Source organism: Budorcas taxicolor, chromosome 5 (assembly GCF_023091745.1).
Source record: "Budorcas taxicolor isolate Tak-1 chromosome 5, Takin1.1, whole genome shotgun sequence".
NCBI classification, from domain to species: domain Eukaryota; kingdom Metazoa; phylum Chordata; class Mammalia; order Artiodactyla; family Bovidae; genus Budorcas; species Budorcas taxicolor.
Genome location: NC_068914.1, coordinates 152,456,292 through 152,473,201, shown reverse-complemented (window position 1 = coordinate 152,473,201; position 16,910 = coordinate 152,456,292). Strand labels below are relative to the sequence as shown.

General features: G+C 48.3%; 1 protein-coding gene across 2 annotated transcripts in view; it reads right to left on the bottom strand.

Annotated features, from left to right (window-relative positions):
• LOC128047580 (chromatin remodeling regulator CECR2) overlaps window positions 1–10,701 on the bottom strand; it is a 117,941-nt gene extending 107,240 nt beyond the window's left edge. For both annotated transcript variants that reach the window (XM_052639829.1, XM_052639830.1), the window contains exon 1: window positions 10,576–10,701. In XM_052639829.1, coding sequence (XP_052495789.1) covers window positions 10,576–10,701 — 126 coding nt within the window. The remainder of the gene's footprint in view (window positions 1–10,575) is intronic.
• Between the last annotated feature and the right edge of the window lie 6,209 nt (window positions 10,702–16,910).

Sequence of the window (16,910 nt, the reverse complement as noted above, 5' to 3'; positions counted from 1 at the left end):
TAGTACTCAGGACATTCTTTGTCTAAAACTTTAAGATCATTCATGTCTAAAATTTCAGTGCCTGAATAAAAAAGATCCACACAGTGGGTCTGGCATTCCAGGCCTGCCGCAGCATTCTGCCTCCATTTTTCAGTGGCCCTCCACAGAAGAGAACTCTGATCTCCTTGCACTGACTTCCTCACTGTGACCCCCTCCCGGCCCGGCCTTCTCCAGGCAGCACTTAACTCAGGACCCCAGAGGCCTCTGAGCTCCTGCAGCCATGGCTGCCCCCAGCCAGCCACCCTTTCCTCCCCCACAACTACTCCAATCCCCCAGGGCAGCAGCAGAACCGCACCCAGTCCCTTAGCTCCGCAATCATTCCGGGAAAGTCAATATTAATAAAAGTGACAACAGAGAAAGGAGACTGCCTGGGATTTCAGATTCCACTCTTCTTTGTAATTTCACTACCACTTTAGATTTCTGTAACATGCAACTCTAAAGTACAGTTATATATAATGAAGAGAGGTGCTCCATCAAAAGTGACGAAAATCTAGCTATATGGACACAGGTATTCTCAACACTGTTACAACATTCCCCTCCCAATCCGCAACACTCAATAAGGAAAGCTGGGGTGCCTGCGTCAACAGCACAATGGAAAATAGGACAGAAAAGGTCTTTCAGAATCAATGTGTGGGATACTAACCCAAATCAATACCAGCCTAAGAGTGAAAAAAAATAAAATCCCTTAATCCTGACACAAGCGAAGTTTCTCTAAGTCACCTTTCCCCTATCTAAGTGTCCCCTAGACAAAGAAATGATAATAAAAACTGTCTCTCACACCTAGAAAACTCTGCAAACACAACCTTTCAGGGAAATAAAAGAGACACAATGGGGGTGGGGGAGAAAAGATTTGCTAAAGTAGATTTGCTAATTTAACACATTTTCTGTCAAGCAAATCAACTGTCCTCAGTGCATTGTTGTTGAAACAATGACCACTCAGGGAGTGGTGTTCATCAAAAGCAACTGCCTACAGAAAAACACCCTCCCCTCAACCAGACTGCTCACAGCACTCTCAGCTGTAAGAACTTACCCCATTCTTAGCAATTATTAACGGAAGGTGATTTGAAGGTTCAACATTAGAACGATAATAAACAGCTTAGAATAACCATGGCCCCATCAGTGCCTGTTTGCACTTACTTGCCGATCACGGCGGAGCACAGAAGGGTGCAGGGTCTGTGGTGACGTTCAGTCCCAGGGCCACACGTCACCCGAAGAAAGCCCAAGCAGCTGCTGTTGACGTTCGGTCTCTAAGTCATGTCCGACTCTGCGACCCCATGGGCTGTATGCAGCACCCCAGGCTCCTCTGTCCTTCACCATCTCCAGGAGTTTGCTCAAACTCAAGAGGCTGGGCTGGGGCCAAAGCTGAAGTGACTGTGACAGTGAGACGCACAGGACAGGACATATGTCCAGTGCCCATCTTCCAGGCCACACAAGGTCAGGGTTCCAAACAGCACCTTCCGAACGTCTCTACAAAAACCGCATGCGCTGGGTGTGCGGATGATCGACATCACTGAGTCACGCCGGAAGGGCCCGACTCCACACCCGGAGGCCCGCGGTGTGTGACGGCTCAGACCGCCACCACGCAACCGTTCCTGCCAACTAAAATGATGCCCACTGTGAATCCACTACGCCCGCGGTGCCACCAGAGCCGAGGCCACACAGAAGGCCCAGGTTCTGCCTAAATTACACACCTCGTACTGCCTGAGGAGCTTGGTGCCCGCACATGGGCACACACACACACTGTCCGCACGCACACGCGGGACCGCAAGCACACTCACCACCCCCTGCTTCATTCCCGCGAGAGGGCTGAGAGAGGGCCTCCTTCAGGTATGCATGGCGTCGGAGCTCCCTCTCCACAGCCCCCCAACATGGCACGGGTGGCATCGCGGCTCCCTCTAGACAGCCCACCAACTTGTCCTCTTCCCCTAAATGATTTTGGGTGGGGCAGGTGTGTAAGGGTGTGTGCGTGTAGGGGTGTGTTTGAGTATCAGTCGCTCAGTTGGGGCAGGTGTGTAAGGGTGTGGGTATGTAGGGGTGTGTTTGTGTATCAGTCACTCAGTTGTGTCCGACTCTTTGCGACCCCATGGGATGAAACCTGCCAGGCTCCCCTGTCCATGGAATTCTCCAGGCCAGAATACTGGAGTGGGTAGCCGTTCCCTTCTCCAGAGGATCTTCCCAACCCAGGGATCGAACCCGGGCCTCCTACATTGCAGGTGGATTCTATACCAGCGGAGCCACCAGGGACGCCCTAAGAAAAGAATTAACAAAGGATCTGTTTCCCAGATAGAAACAGAATAGAAAGGGAAAGGCTAGGGATCTCGTCAAGAAAATTAGAGATACCAAGGGAACATTTCATGCAAAGATGGGCTCGATAAAGAACAGAAATAGTATGGACCTAACAGACGCACAAGATATTAAGAAGAGGTGGCAAGAATACACAGAAGAACTGTACAAAAAAGAGCTTCATGACCCAGATAATCACGATGGTGTGATCACTCACCTAGAGCCTGACATTCTGGAATGTGAAGTCAAGTGGGCCTTAGGAAGCATCAATATGAACAAAGCTAGTGGAGGTGATGGAATTTCAGTTGAGCTATTTCAAATCCTAAAAGATGATGCTGTCAAAGTGCTGCACTCAATATGCCAACACGCAATGGCGCCCCACTCCAGTACTCTTGCCTGGAAAACCCCATGGACAGAGGAGCCTGGTAGCCTGCAGTCCATGGGGTCGCTAAGAGTCGGACACGAGCAACTTCACTTTCACTTTTCACTTTCATGCATTGGAGAAGGAAATGGCAACCCACTCCAGAGTTCTTGCCTGGAGAATTCCAGGGATGGCGGAGCCTGATGGGCTGCCATCTATGGGGTCGCACAGAGTCGGACACGACTGAAGCGACTTAGCAGCAGCAGCAGTGGCCACAGGACTAGAAAAGGTCAGTTTTCTTCCCAATCCCAAAGAAAGGCAATGCCAAAGAATGCTCAAACTACCACACAATTGCACTCATCTCAAAAGCTAGCAAAGAAATGTTCAAAATATTCCATGCCAGGATTCAGCAGTACATTAACCATCAGATGTTCAAGCTGGATTTACAAATGGCAGAGGAACCAGAGATCAAATTGCCAACATCCACTGGATCACTGAGAAAGCAAGAGACTTCCAGAGAAACATCTACTTCTGCTTTATTGACTATGCCAAAGCCTTTGACTGTGTGGACCACAGCAAACTGGGAAATTCTGAAAGAGATGGGAATACCAAACCACCTGACCTGCCTCCTGAGAAATCTGTATGCAGGTCAGGAAGCAACAGTTAGAACTGGACATGGAACAACAGATTGGTTCCAAATTGGGAAAGGAGTACATCAAGGCTGTATATTGTCAGCCTGTTTATTTTACTTATATGCAAAGTACATCATGCGAAATGCCAGGCTGAATGAAGCACAAGCTGGAATCAAGATTGCCGGGAGAAATAGCAATAACCTCAGATATGCAGATGACACCACCCTTATGGCAGAAAGTGAAGAGGAGCTAAAAAGCCTCTTGATGAAAGTAAGAGAGTGAAAAAGCTAGCTTAAAACTCAACATTCAGAAAACTAAGATCATGGCATCTGGTCTCATCACTTCATGGTAAATAGATGGAGAAACAATCTAAACAGTGACAGACTATTTTGGGGGGGCTCCAAAATCACTGCAGATGGTGACTGAAGCCATGAAATTAAAAGACGCTTGCTCCTTGGAAGAAAAGTTATCACCAACCTAGACAGCAAATTAAAAAGCAGAGACATTACTTTGCCAACAAAGGTCCGTCTTGTCAAAGCTTTGGTTTTTCCAGTAGTCATGTATGGACATGAAAGTTGGACTATAAAGAAAGCTGAGTGCCGAAGAATGGATGCTTTGGAACTGCGGTGTTGGAGAAGACTCTTGAGAGTTGCTGGGAGTGCATGGAGATCCAACCAGTCGATCCTAAAGGAAATCAGTTCTGAATATTCATTGGAATACTGGAAGCACTGATGCTGAAGCTGAAACTCCAATACTTTGGACACCTGATGCATAGAACTGACTCATTCAAAAAGACCCTGATGCTGGGAATGATTGAAGGCAGAAGGAGAAGGGGATGACAGAGGATGAGATGGTTGGATGGCATCACCAACTTGATGGACATGAGTTTGAGTAAACTCCGGGAGTTGGTGATGGACAGGGAGGCCTGGCGTACTGCAGTCCATGGGGTTGCAGAGAGTCAGACACGACTGAGCGACTGAACTCAACTGCTTTCCCAGGCTGATGATGGCAAACTCAGCATAAATAAATCCCTTCAACCCTACACAAAAAAACATTACATCCAGAACGGGACTGCCTATGGGGAGGAGTCCCCCCCACCTCAGGGCCCAGTGTTCTTCAGGGACAGGAGGCACCACCGCCACACACGCAGCAGTGGTCAGCACTGAATACCTTGGTGCAACAAGGCTGGGAGAATCCTGAGCTCAGTACCACCATCTGAAGACTCCTATTTAAATCAAAGAAAGAGAATTCCAGAGTTTTCCAGAATAAACAAGTTTACTTTCCAGAATAAATAAGTATTTGTTAGAGGCTCCTGTAGAGAGAACAATATAAAAGCATTCAAGGAACAGAGTCCCGTGAAACAGGAAAATACAGGCAAGGGAGGCACAGCTGCCTGGAAAGCTTCGCCATCAAACCTAGGACAGCCCCAGACCAGAACCTTTACCCGCCTCCATTCAAAGTTCTACGTGTTGAATGATATTCAATTTAAGTGAATAAATAGAAGTGAAGGGAAAAAACACAATTTAAGACCTTCACCTTCCTGAGTTTCTCATAATCTCAAAATACAAAATCTTAGTTTGAAAGGACCTCGAAGACAGCGGAAACATCAATTAAGCTACCTTCAATGTAATGTATTTGGAGACAGAATTTCCACAGAAAGACAAATTCATACAATCTATGAAGACATGAAGTGTGGATGTGCTGCATTAGTTTGGTACAGAATTAATTTCTAAGACAGGGACCCCAACACAGCGTATCAAAAAAGAAAGTGAAACTGTTAGTGACTCAGTTGACTCTTTTTTTGGTGACCCCATGGACTGTAACCTGCCAGGCCCCTCTGTCCATAGGATTTTCCAGGCAAGAATATTGGAGTGGGTTGTCATTCCCTTCTCCAAGGGATCTTCCCAACCCAGGAATCCAACCCGGGTCCTCTGGCTTTGCAGGCAGATTCTTTACTGTCTGAGCCACCTGGCCCTAACCAATGAGCTCAGGAAAACGTTTTGGATCAGTTACCTGTGCCGTGCATGCTGAGAAACATCTCAGGGGAATCGCAGCACTCTGGCCAGGGGAACATCCTAGAAATCACCTAGTCCAGAACTGTCTTTTTATAGATAGGGCACCTGAAGCCAAATGATCTGCCTAAAACCGCAGCACCAGGTAGTGACAGACATGGGTCCACAGTCCAGGTTTCTGGCTCTCTGCATGATTCCTTTGACAAGTACCTTCAATCCCATCAGCTATATCTAAGGCCATCTAGTTAGAAACTGTGCCTTCTGTCCCCCTGGACTCTGTCCACACCCACTTTTTATCTAAACCACCGTGCGCACTGGCAGTTTCCCAGCAATGCCAGAGCTCCTCATTCTTACCCCCAACCCAACACACCACAAGAAGCCAGCCCCTAAAAAAAAAGAAAACTGGAATTCAACCCTCAGCCTCTCCCGATCAAAGGGCAGACAGTCGGTTGTACCAAATGCTTCCATGTTGCCAAGTCGTATTTTGGGCTTCCTCACTGTGTTCCAGAAAATTAAGCAAGACCGAACTGAACTTTCATGGTAAAGCAAGCCACATAAGTTGTCCTTCAGAGATGAGAGAATACTGCCCTTTCCACAACTGGAGAATCTCTAACTACCCTTTAAGCTTCTCGAACAGGCAATGAAGATGAAGACAACAACTTCCCCTTTAAGACCCTGGTATAAGCAGAATGGGACCTAGGGTTCACCTTGGGGGGAGTTACACTCTGAGGGAGCAGTCCCCCCTTTCAGGTTTCAAGATCTGTTATTCACATCCTGTTCTTGGGCTTTCCTCCTCAGAGAAGGAGCATATCCTGAGTCTTCAGGAGACACTGATCATCTGGTATTTTCTGTTCAATAGATCATTGTAACTAACTACTAATTTTTGCATCATGCAGCATGTGGGTTCCCTGACCAGGAATCTACCTGACACCCTGCAGTGAAGCGCAGAGTCTTAACCACTGGACCGCTAGTCCCAAAAACTACTAGTTTTTAAATAATTTTAAGTCCCCTATTTCCTTCAGTCCTGCTCAAATGCCATCTTCTCAATGAGGCCACCCACACCTTTGCAATCCCATGCACTGTAGCCTACCAGACTCCTCTCTGTCCATGAGATTTCCCAGGCAAGAGTACTGGAGTGGGGTGCCATTGCCTTCTCCAAGGGATCTTCCCGACCATTTCAGGGGATCAAACTCAAGTCTCCTGCACTGCAGGTAGACATTCCTTACTGTCTGAGCCACCAGAGAAACCCCTCCCACACCTAATCACCTTATTTTAAATTGTAACAACCCACCCCCCCAACCTGGCCCTCTCTGTGCCAATTTATTATCATCTGTCTCCTTCCACTAAAGGAGGGGTGTTTGTGTTATATTCACACCTGTATCTCCAGCACTTCATATACTGCATCTAGCACACAGTAGATGCTAAGCATTTGCTGAAAGAACCAAATGAAATCATTTGTCCCTCTGTATTCGGCAGAATACGGATCTTTAAGATCTGTATTTTAAGATCCTTTAAAAGGATCTTTTGTACCCCACGTTATTAAGAGCCGAAGAGCTCTAGATCTGCACTGTGAGATCTTGGCCACTCCTTCTAGGCCCAGCCTTTCGCTTTATACATAATGAAAACTAAAGTGGAAGTTGTGTGACACAGCAGAGCCAACAAAGAGGCTGAGATCCAGGTGAGAGTCTATGCAAGAAACCCAGCCTGTCTAAACTTCCAATTTCCTCATCTGCAAAACTGCTAATTCCCAGTAATGATTAATGATGATGATGGATAAAATGAGAAAACATTTGGGAAATGTACAAAGTGCTATACAAGTGTCCTTCACCGTTAGGCTACTTGACCTGCCGAAGGTCACAGAGGCAGTAGTAGCAAAACAAGCATAAGAATTCAAGTTTTCTAACTCTGATCCAGGGCATCTCATGTCATGAAGCTAGCCTCTGGTTCCCCTATTCAAAGCCAACTTATATCTTTCATCTAGTTCAAGGCCTTTCTTTTAACCTTTGTATGGTTGGAGTTGCTTTCAAAATTTGATGAAAGTGACAGGAAAGTACATACATGTACACCAACACAAAATCTCCTATAACCCATCCTTGGGCCCCAGGCCCAGAGAACTAAGACTGATGTACCAATAAGTTTCTCTCAGCAAGTTTTTTTTATCACCTATTTTCATAATTATGAATAATATTTATGAATAAACATAATAATGCTCAGTAATTCATGCCTAAGGATTCAACCCAAAGGATTCGTTCTCAAAGCAGAAAGCTCGGGGAGAAAAAAGTACACGGGACTTTTAATAATAAAAATCAGATTATTTTGATCATGTTGCCATTGTTATGAACCAGGTAATTCTACATGACCATTTTCAAATAATCACACAGAGGCCCCATGGTTTCTTCTCTGGAGAAAATATACCCAAAATGTTTATAATGGAATTTCTCCCTGCAACCCTATACCCATCACAATTAACTCCAGACAAGACTACTGAAGATGGTCTATCCTCCCTTAACCGCAGTCTAGTTAAGTTTGATGCTATTCACTGTAAAGAGCACTTGTTAGGGGAAAAAAGAAAACCAGTACTAAATCTTCAGGAAGGTCAATTCACCATTCTTCATTCTCTAATCAGGACAAAACATAACCAGCCTAATCCACTGGAATGTTAAACAATCATAGAAAACTTGATATAAGCGAAGTGGTCCCGAATTTGATAATCCTAAGGCAAAGGAGTGTGCCATGAGCTTCTTTGGTAATCCATCCAGTTAAGCAGCTAGTAGCAGATGTTTCATAATACCAACCACTGAATTCAGTATCATTAACCTACAGTTGTCCAGCTACACACAGCTCAGTCTCCTCATCTGGAAAATTAAAACGGGCCACAAATACGCTGTGAATGTGTTTGGGAATTTCTAAGTAACAGTTTTTATCCCTGAGTGGTGAGATTATGGGTGATTTAATTATCTTACCTATATTTTGCTCTAATTTTCAAGTTTTATATTGTGATTATGCACTGCTTTTTAAAACCACAAATTTTGAACTTAAAATATGTCTTCACATTTGCAGATTTTTGATCTGATGACTGCAGAACCCCTATCTGAGGGGCAGCAACACAGATGTCCCTAAACACAACCCAAAAAACAAGAATCTAGTATACTCACTCTTCTAATTAAATCCTGCACACTCAAGGCTAATTAACAGAGGAAAAAGGTTTTCTTACATGCAAAAATAAAAATATCCATGCTTTGGGGACCAGTTAAATGGAAGGTCTTGACCTCTTACAGAATTGTACCATGAATGCTCCCAACCTGTCAGCTATCTAAGAGATTGCCTTGTTTTAGATAAACAGAAGCCAAGTCCTTGAAGATTCTGCTTCCTAAATTTTCTGTAAATCCATGGGTTCAGTTTGGTTGTCAAGGGTAAGATGAGTACTTTCCCACAGCTGAAAACTAGTTTCCTAAAAAAGCTGATATCCAACTTCTACCACTTGGTATTATTCATTTCTATCTTTTAAACTTACAGTAAATTAAGATTATAGGGTCCTTCCAGTCGTCCTAACAGGTACAACTCAGTATTAGTACTGTTTTTTGTTTGTCTGTTTTTAAGATTCTTCCAGTGCATCATAAACTGTAATCAAGTGATCCTTCTTCAACCTTTCAGAATAGTAAATTATTAGATTAAAAACAAAAAAAAAATCACCTAACCAAAATAAATTTATTTCTTAGAGAATCAAAACTGATCATGTTCTCAGTAAGTTCTGCACTCTCAGAATCAAATTTGCTAGAAACCTAAAACTTACTTTGAATTTTTAAATTTCTGATAATTAGTGAAAACTTAAACCTGTATTCATCAAATTCATCAAAACATATTCATGTGAAAAAGATTACAGAAGAATTGCAGGAGTAAGTCACTATTACTTAGCCATCGACTGAACATCTCCAAATTATAGAGATATGGATGATCACCATAATATGTACAAGCTGAATTCCAAATATTCATTCGTATATACTTCAAACAGCATACACGTTAACTACAACCACCAAAAAAGTGTCACTTCCAAGAAATACTGGGATCCGACGCGAAAACACTCATCTCAAGTGGCCCTGATTATTCACCTGTAGCAACGATTTTTCACTTCTGTTATACACACAAATTGGACCTCTCAGATCAGGTTACATTTCCTTTTGGAATTAAAGCAGCTAATACTTAGAAACCACAGATTTATTTCTTAGAACATAAGGCGTTATTTATAAATTACTCTAGATTTCTGTAACAATTTAGGACAAAATTAGTTACCTTTTTTTTTTTCAATCAACCAAATCGGAATATTTGGATTTTTGAAAGATGAAGTTTTCTCCACAGTGTTTTTAGACGGGGTTCGTGAACTGTAACCTGTAATTCAGCACCGCCTCAGTTTTATCACATTTCAGGGAGAAAATGGGGCAGGGGCAAGTTTAGCGGCACCACGACGGCATTGTCACCACAACACCTCCCACCACAGCCACCATTTTGAGCAGCAGAATTAAAGTGCTGAGGATTTTGACCAACTCAAAGGAAACACGGGGTCTTCGGGACAGTTGTGGAGCAAGTCCTGACGCTCAGCATTCCCTAATCTGCCGTTTCTCCCCCTCAGTCCGCGGGAACCGCCGTCCCACTCACATTTTTAGAAAAAGCCGTGCTCGTCCGAGTCACGTCCCAACTTTGAAGACGGCGTGCGGCGCCGGGCCCCCGCACCCGAGGCTGCCGCATTGTCGTCGCCGCCGCCGCCGCCCGCCCGCCCGGCGGCCCGCACCCTCCCGGCTGCCGCCGGGCGCGCCTCCCGCGGGCGGCGGACCCACGGCCCCCGCTCGCCGGCCCGGCCGCGCCGGTCTCGCACCTTTGTCCGGGGCCGCGGCACCGACCGGCCGCGCGCTCGGCCCCAGGCGGCCGGGGGAGGGGTCGGGGCGCCGGCCGGGGGCGCCCGCCCGCCAGCCCGCCGGGCCCCACAAAGCCCGCCGCCCGCTACGCTCACCGCCCGGCCCCGCGCTGCGCCCGCCGGGACGCCGCCCGGAGTAACGGCCCAACTTTCCCCGCCGCCCGGGTCCCCTCAGCCCGGACCCCGACCCCCGCCCGCCCACCCGGGCCGGCCGGGAGCGCTCCTCGCGCTCAGCCCCCCGCTCAGTCCCTCGGAGTCAGCCGCTCGGAGGTCCCCGCGCGCCGCCGCCCCGACCCCCTAGCCGGGTCCCGAACCCCCGGCCCGGCCCGGCCCGCGCACCTCGATCTCGAAGTCCGGCAGGCGGAACGCCGTGCGGAAGAGCGAGCAGAAGTGCGCGATGGCCGGCACTTCCCACCACGAGCGCAGCTCGCCCAGCCCGGCCGCGCCGCCCTCCTCGGGGCGCATCTCCGGCCGCGCCGCCGCCTCCGCGCCCGCCGCCCGCCCGCTCCCGGAGCCGCTCCGGCCGAGCTACCGCGGCGGCTGCCCCGGGCCCATCGCGCCGCGGCCCGGCCGCCCAGCCCGCACAATGTCGCCGCAGCTCGCGGGGAACAGATGGGCCGGGGGCGGGCGGGGGCGGGGCCTCGGCACAACAACAACCCCGCCCCCGCCCCCGCCCGCCGCCCGCGGGCCGCGCTCGGGCGGGGGAGGGGCGCCCGAGGGCCGGGGGGCGGGGCTGCTGTCGAGCACCGCCCCCCAGCCCCGCCAGGCCCCGCCCCCACGTGGCCGGGGGGTCGCGCCCCTCGGAGGCCGGCGGGCTGCGCCTCGCTGGGCTGCGCCCACGTGGGTCCCGGGCGGCGGACCCCACACCCAGGCAGAGCCCGCGGCCTCCCGTCCCTCCCCGGCCGGGGGAGACCTCCCCTTCGCCGTCCGCGGTGCGCGGGGTGCTGCGTGGGGGTGGAGGTGGTTCCCCCTGGCCCGGGGGCCGCCTGCTCTCCGGTCCTGTCCGGTCCCGGGCGCAGCCGCTCGGAGACCCGCGTGGGGACCTCTGAGCGCGGACGCCCGCCGGCCTGGCCGGCGTAGTGGCCGCACTCAGCTGGGATGTTATGGAGTGCGCCTCCGGTTTATTCCGTCCCTCGTTTTATTCCCATCAATTTAGTAACCTGGTTTTTTTCTATATAAGCCAGCATTTTAAAAAAGAAATCTTAAAGAACATGTGTATTTAACTAGATCTTTACTGGAAGAAAATACTTCATCCAACACTGCACACTACCCTGCCGCTCGCCCCCTGCCCCAAACTTAGGTAGTTGTGCTCGCCTGTTACCTCAACTATTGAATGCTTTAAAATTCACCCGCAGATGCTACCACGTGTCCATCTTTGAAAAAAAGGAGCGCCTATCTGAACGCCCCCAGGAGCAGAGGCTGCACTTGAGTGTGTAACGCGCAGCTCCAAGGCAGATGCCCGATGACCAGGTGAGGTGTGGGAAGGATGACACGCACCGTGGGGTGACCCACCTGACCTGAATTCGCACTCTCTTCTGGGGACTCTCTAACCCCTGTCTGTCTGCATTTCCGCACGGATCAGCCTGACTTTCCGCACCTTTCCTTCTCTCTTGTGTAAGGCTTCCTGCTTCCCTTCACATTTGTTTCTAATCCATTACATCCTGCCTTTCTGCTTCCTCTCCTTTTCCCGGTTCTCCTCTGGCTCCTCATCCTGCCCTTTACCCTTTTCCATCTTACCTGTCCCTCGGTGATCTGGGCCCCAGCCTGGTAGTCACAGCGCCTAAAAAGTCACATACCAGCAAGCAGAAAGGTGACAAGTTTGGGTTACTCTGGCCTGTTTGAATGAGCACTGCCCTCCCCACACACTGCCCGGTCCTGAATCCAGCCACACTGCCCTGGGGTGTGGGGGGCGGGGGCAGGGCTGGTGGTGGCTGAGGGGGTCACCCCTCGGTGGTGCTGGTCCCACCCCATCCTCAGCACGCTTGCCCCCAGGCTGCCTTCTTCATCTGAGGGTCACCACACGGTGTCCCATTGGACAGGCACACAGCTTCAACCCTCTTTCTTTCTCTCTCCTCTCTGGCTCTGATCGGCTGTGACTCTCCCCCCAACCCCTCCCCCCCCACCAGAGCAGGTCCTCCTCCTCCAGCCCAGAGGTTTTCTGTGTCTCCTCGGGTTCCTCAAGTTCTGGCTCCATCTGGAGGGTCACATTTGTACCCACCCCTTCCTCTGCCTCTGTTGGAGTTGATACCCACGATCCTTGACTGTTTGTTCCACCTTTCCCCTGGGATTTAACTGCCTCAAATCTGTTTTTTGGGCTGGCTTCGCCCTAACCTCCTGAGACCTGGATCACTGACCCTGGTACCTCCCGGGACACCCACCTCCTTCCTTCTTCCCAGGACTCTCAGCGCTGCCTGCCCCTGCCTTTTTAAGGGTGGCCCATTTCTCACCCTACAAACACCAGTTGTTTCTTATCCTGTTCCCCAAAGGCATACAGCTCTCATACTTTCTCTGTCTCTCTCTTTTGCCCTCTCTGCCTCTTTTCTGTTTGTGAGCACTGTTGATCTGAGATGACCTTGGAAGTGCCAAAAGATTTCCTACCACCTCCACTTCCATACCATCTGCTAATTAAATACCTTCCATTAAAAACACACACACACAACACTTAGTTTGACTAACCTGTTTTGCTTGTTAATTAATGTGGCAAAAAATATTTGAATTTCTCTTTGCAAAATCTGCAGTAATCTCAGCTGTTTCGGGATTACTCTAGGTTCCTGGAGGATGATCTGGGGAACCAACCAGCATTTTCTAACTGCATTTCTTTGAGAAATACATTGCAAATTCTGTATGATCAGCTAAAAATAATTACTTGAACCTCGGAAGGCAGGTGACAAAAGTGTGGTTCTTCCAGGTTTCTTCCTGCTAACCAGGACTAGAATTCAAATCTTCTAACTGATCATCCAGTCAGATTACACTGCTTCTCACTTCTCCAGTGGCCCTTTCTGTCCCTTTGCCGGCCCACCCTGACGTGGTTGCTCCTTGATTCAGTCCAGGAGCCCAGCTGGAGCCGCAGTGAGGCAGAACCATTATCCTATCACTTTAGTTGTCTCCACGTCTGAGTCCAGGTCCCTCATGAAGTATTGGCACACCCCTCCTTTCTCAGTGGAGAGCTACCTTCCATAGGGTACTATTCCCACAGAGGACTATAAGTCAGGCTAATTTTAACATTTTAGAGATCGTGGAAAGTGAGTTATATTATAGTCAGGAAAGTTGGCTGTCTCTTAGAAAAGGCTTAATCTCTTGCATGTGTATTTCATCTGTGAGGTGGGGCTTAACTAATGGTTCCTGAACCGGATAGCTTTCACCTTTAGAGTACAACCAGCTTTAAAATGTAAATTCAATCCTGTCATTCACCTGCTCCAAATTCTATGCCTCTCCCTTGAGCATGAAAGTCCATTGAGTCTTTTTTTTTTTTTTTTCCATTGAATCTTAACTCAAGCCAGAGTTTGGCTCCCACCTGCCTTCCCAGCCTCACCTGTGATCCCCACCCCCACCTCATCCAACCAGTGACTCCTTCCCTCCTGTCAAACTGGTTCACTCACCCCCGGATCTTCTTGCTCCTCCCTTTTGATCCTGCCCTTTCAATTGCTTACAAAGACAGCTCAACTTCTCAGATCACTCAAAACTCACCTCCTTCCTAAAGCTTTCCTGAAACACCCCTTCTTAGGTGTATTTGTCCAGGTCCTCTGACTGGAGAAACTACAGTGTGTATGACTCACTAGTCAACCACTTCCTTGGGTCATCATTCTATTATTTATTTTGAAGTGCTACTTAAATCTTTCACTGTAGTTGGGGGTGTCTTTTCTTCTCATCCAGATTAGACTTGATTATGTAGGGGGGGAAATCCTTCCTAATACACAGAAATTAAATGATTGATTATTTAATGATGACATAAAACCATAAAAAAAAAATTAGAACTTCTTAAAATGCCTGATGTTGATTTACTTACCTTTCCTTCATTCCTTCCTCTGCCTTTTAGCTTTCTCCCTCCTGGAACTCATTCAGGCAGTCTCAAAGGTCATGCCTTTCTCAATACAGTCATATCTTCAGGGGATTGATTGACTCCAGGACCCCCAGGATAACAAAAGTCACTGGAGTCCCTTTTATAAAGTGGCATAGAGTGGTCAGCCCATATCCGCAGTTACCCGCATTCATGGATTCAACCAACCAAGGATGGATCCATCTTCAGCTTGGCTTTTCTCCTGAGCCCCAGGGTCATTTCCCCCAAATGCCAGTTGGATGTTGAAACTCACCATGTTACAAGGAAGGTGGAAAACTAGCTCTGGGTTTTTTCTTTGCGAGTCACACACCTTACTGACTTTGTATTTCCTTTAATGGAACAATCATAGTCCCAGACCACCAGGTCCACCCTCAACTCTCTGCTTCTGTCCTGGCTAGTTGTAACCACAGTCGTGTGGGTTCTGCCTCCATGAAGTCTCTAGTATTCCCCCTGTCTCCACCCCAAACGAGGTCCTTTCATCTCTCTAGTTGAGAAGCTTCCTAACTGGTTTTCTTTCTTCTGGTTTATCTCCTCTGTCTCTCCAGTGTGGCTGGATTAATCTTCTTAGAAGTGTGCGTCAGTTCTGAGAAGGTAAATTTAATGTGTTCTTAAACCCAGTATATCCACCAGATTATTATTTCAACATGTGTTATCAGTATTAAAAATATCCATGAGATAGTCTACATGCATTTTTCTTCATGGCAGTTCTTTGGAATCTGGTGTGCATTTTACAGTTAACCGCAGGCATCTCTGTTAGGACCCACCATCTCACTGCTGCATGGGGCACTCGTGGGTGGTAGGTGCTGTGTTGGGCAGACAGGTCTGCAGGTACCCACATGCCCAGGACTCACCCTGAGCACTCTGACCCTCTGGACCCCGGTCTGGACCCATCCACATCCTCCTGCCTACACCCTCCTCCAGGCAGGCCTCCCTGAACACTCTAACCTAGTGCTAAATCTGCCAAATGACCTCTTTAATTTATGTTTGGTTTTACCAAGAAAATCCCAGCTCTTTCCTCAGGAATAGCTCTTGGACTGTTCTCCTTGGAGCAGGCTACAAATAATTGGTCTATATGAGTGCTGATGAAACAAATTATTTTATATTACTAATACCTTCACAGAAAACACTAGTTACTCTTTGAACGTAGTATTTTACAATGTAGAATTTTTTTTGATTGAGATATAGTTGGTGTGCAATATTGTATAGGTTGCAGGTGTACAGCATCGTGGCTCACAATTTTTAAAAGTTATACTGCATTGACAGTTACTATAAAATAGTGACTCTGTTCCCCCTCCTGAACAATATATCCCCATAGCTTATTTATAACATATTTTTAACCATGAAGAACATTGGGGAATTCCCTGACAGTCCAGAGGTTAGGACTCTGCACTTTCACTGCCAGGGACCCAGGTTCAGTCCCTGGTCAGGGAACTAAGATCCCACAAGCTGCAAGTCGCAGCCAAAAACAAAACAGAGAGAGAGGAGTAAGTTGGTGATCAAAGTTTGTAGATTTTTTTTTAATAATTTTACTTATGTTTCACTGTGCTGGGCCTTTCTTGCTGCACGGGCTTTCTCTAGTTGCGGCGAGCAGGGGCTACCCTCTAGTTGCAGTACAACGGCTTCTCAGTGCAGCGGCTTCTCTTGTTGCAGAACATGGGCTCGGGCACATGGGCTTAGTAGTTGCAGCTGCTGGGCTCTAGAGCACAGACTCAGTAGCTGTGGCACCCGGACTTAGTTGCTCTGCAGTGTGTGCAACTGCAAGGAGATCCAACCAGTCCATCCTAAAGGAAATCAGTCCTGAATATTCATTGGAAGGACTGATGCTGAAGCTGAAACTCCAGTACTTTGGCCACCTGATGCGAAGAACTGACTCATTGGAAAAGACCCTGATGCTGGGAAAGATTGAAGGTGGGAGGAGAAGGGGACGACAGAGGATGAGATGGTTGGATGGTATCACCGACTCGATGGACATGAGTTTGAGTAAACTCCAGAAGTTGGTGGTGGACAGGGAGGCCTGGCATGCTGCAGTCCATGGGGTCTCAAAGAGTCGGACACGACTGAGTGACTGAACTGAACTGAATTGTGTGGGACACAACTGAAGCGACTAAGCACAGTAAGGCTGGTAACCTGTTACCGCTAGGAAACCCCAGCCTGAGGCTTGAAACCCTCGGGCCAGCAGGGAGGCCCGGAGCAGCCCGCCGGGCTGCAGTCCCCAGAGGAAGCCTCTGCCTGCTCTGGCTCAAACCAGCTGGCACCGGAGCTGGAGGCTACGTCCTTGGCGTGGTTCCGACACCACATGCAGCCTTTAAGGAGATTACTGCAATGTTAGTTAACCTGGTTCTCAGCCACGAGACAGGGCAAGGGGGTGTCCTTTCTGCTCATCTCTGTGGTTCAGGACTCAGAACCTCACCAGATTTTACTGCCTGCTGAAACTTCTTCAGTCCTCTTCTAGAAACTGTACCCAAGAATCAGCTTCTGTGCTGCCTCCGGGCGACTTGGTTTCTGTTGTTCTGTTCAGAAATTCCTTCTCGAATTCCTGGCATGTCCACCTCTGGCCTATCTCATTGTGGCATCTCCGCTTGTTCTTGACACCAGGTCAAATAGCTTTGTAGCATCT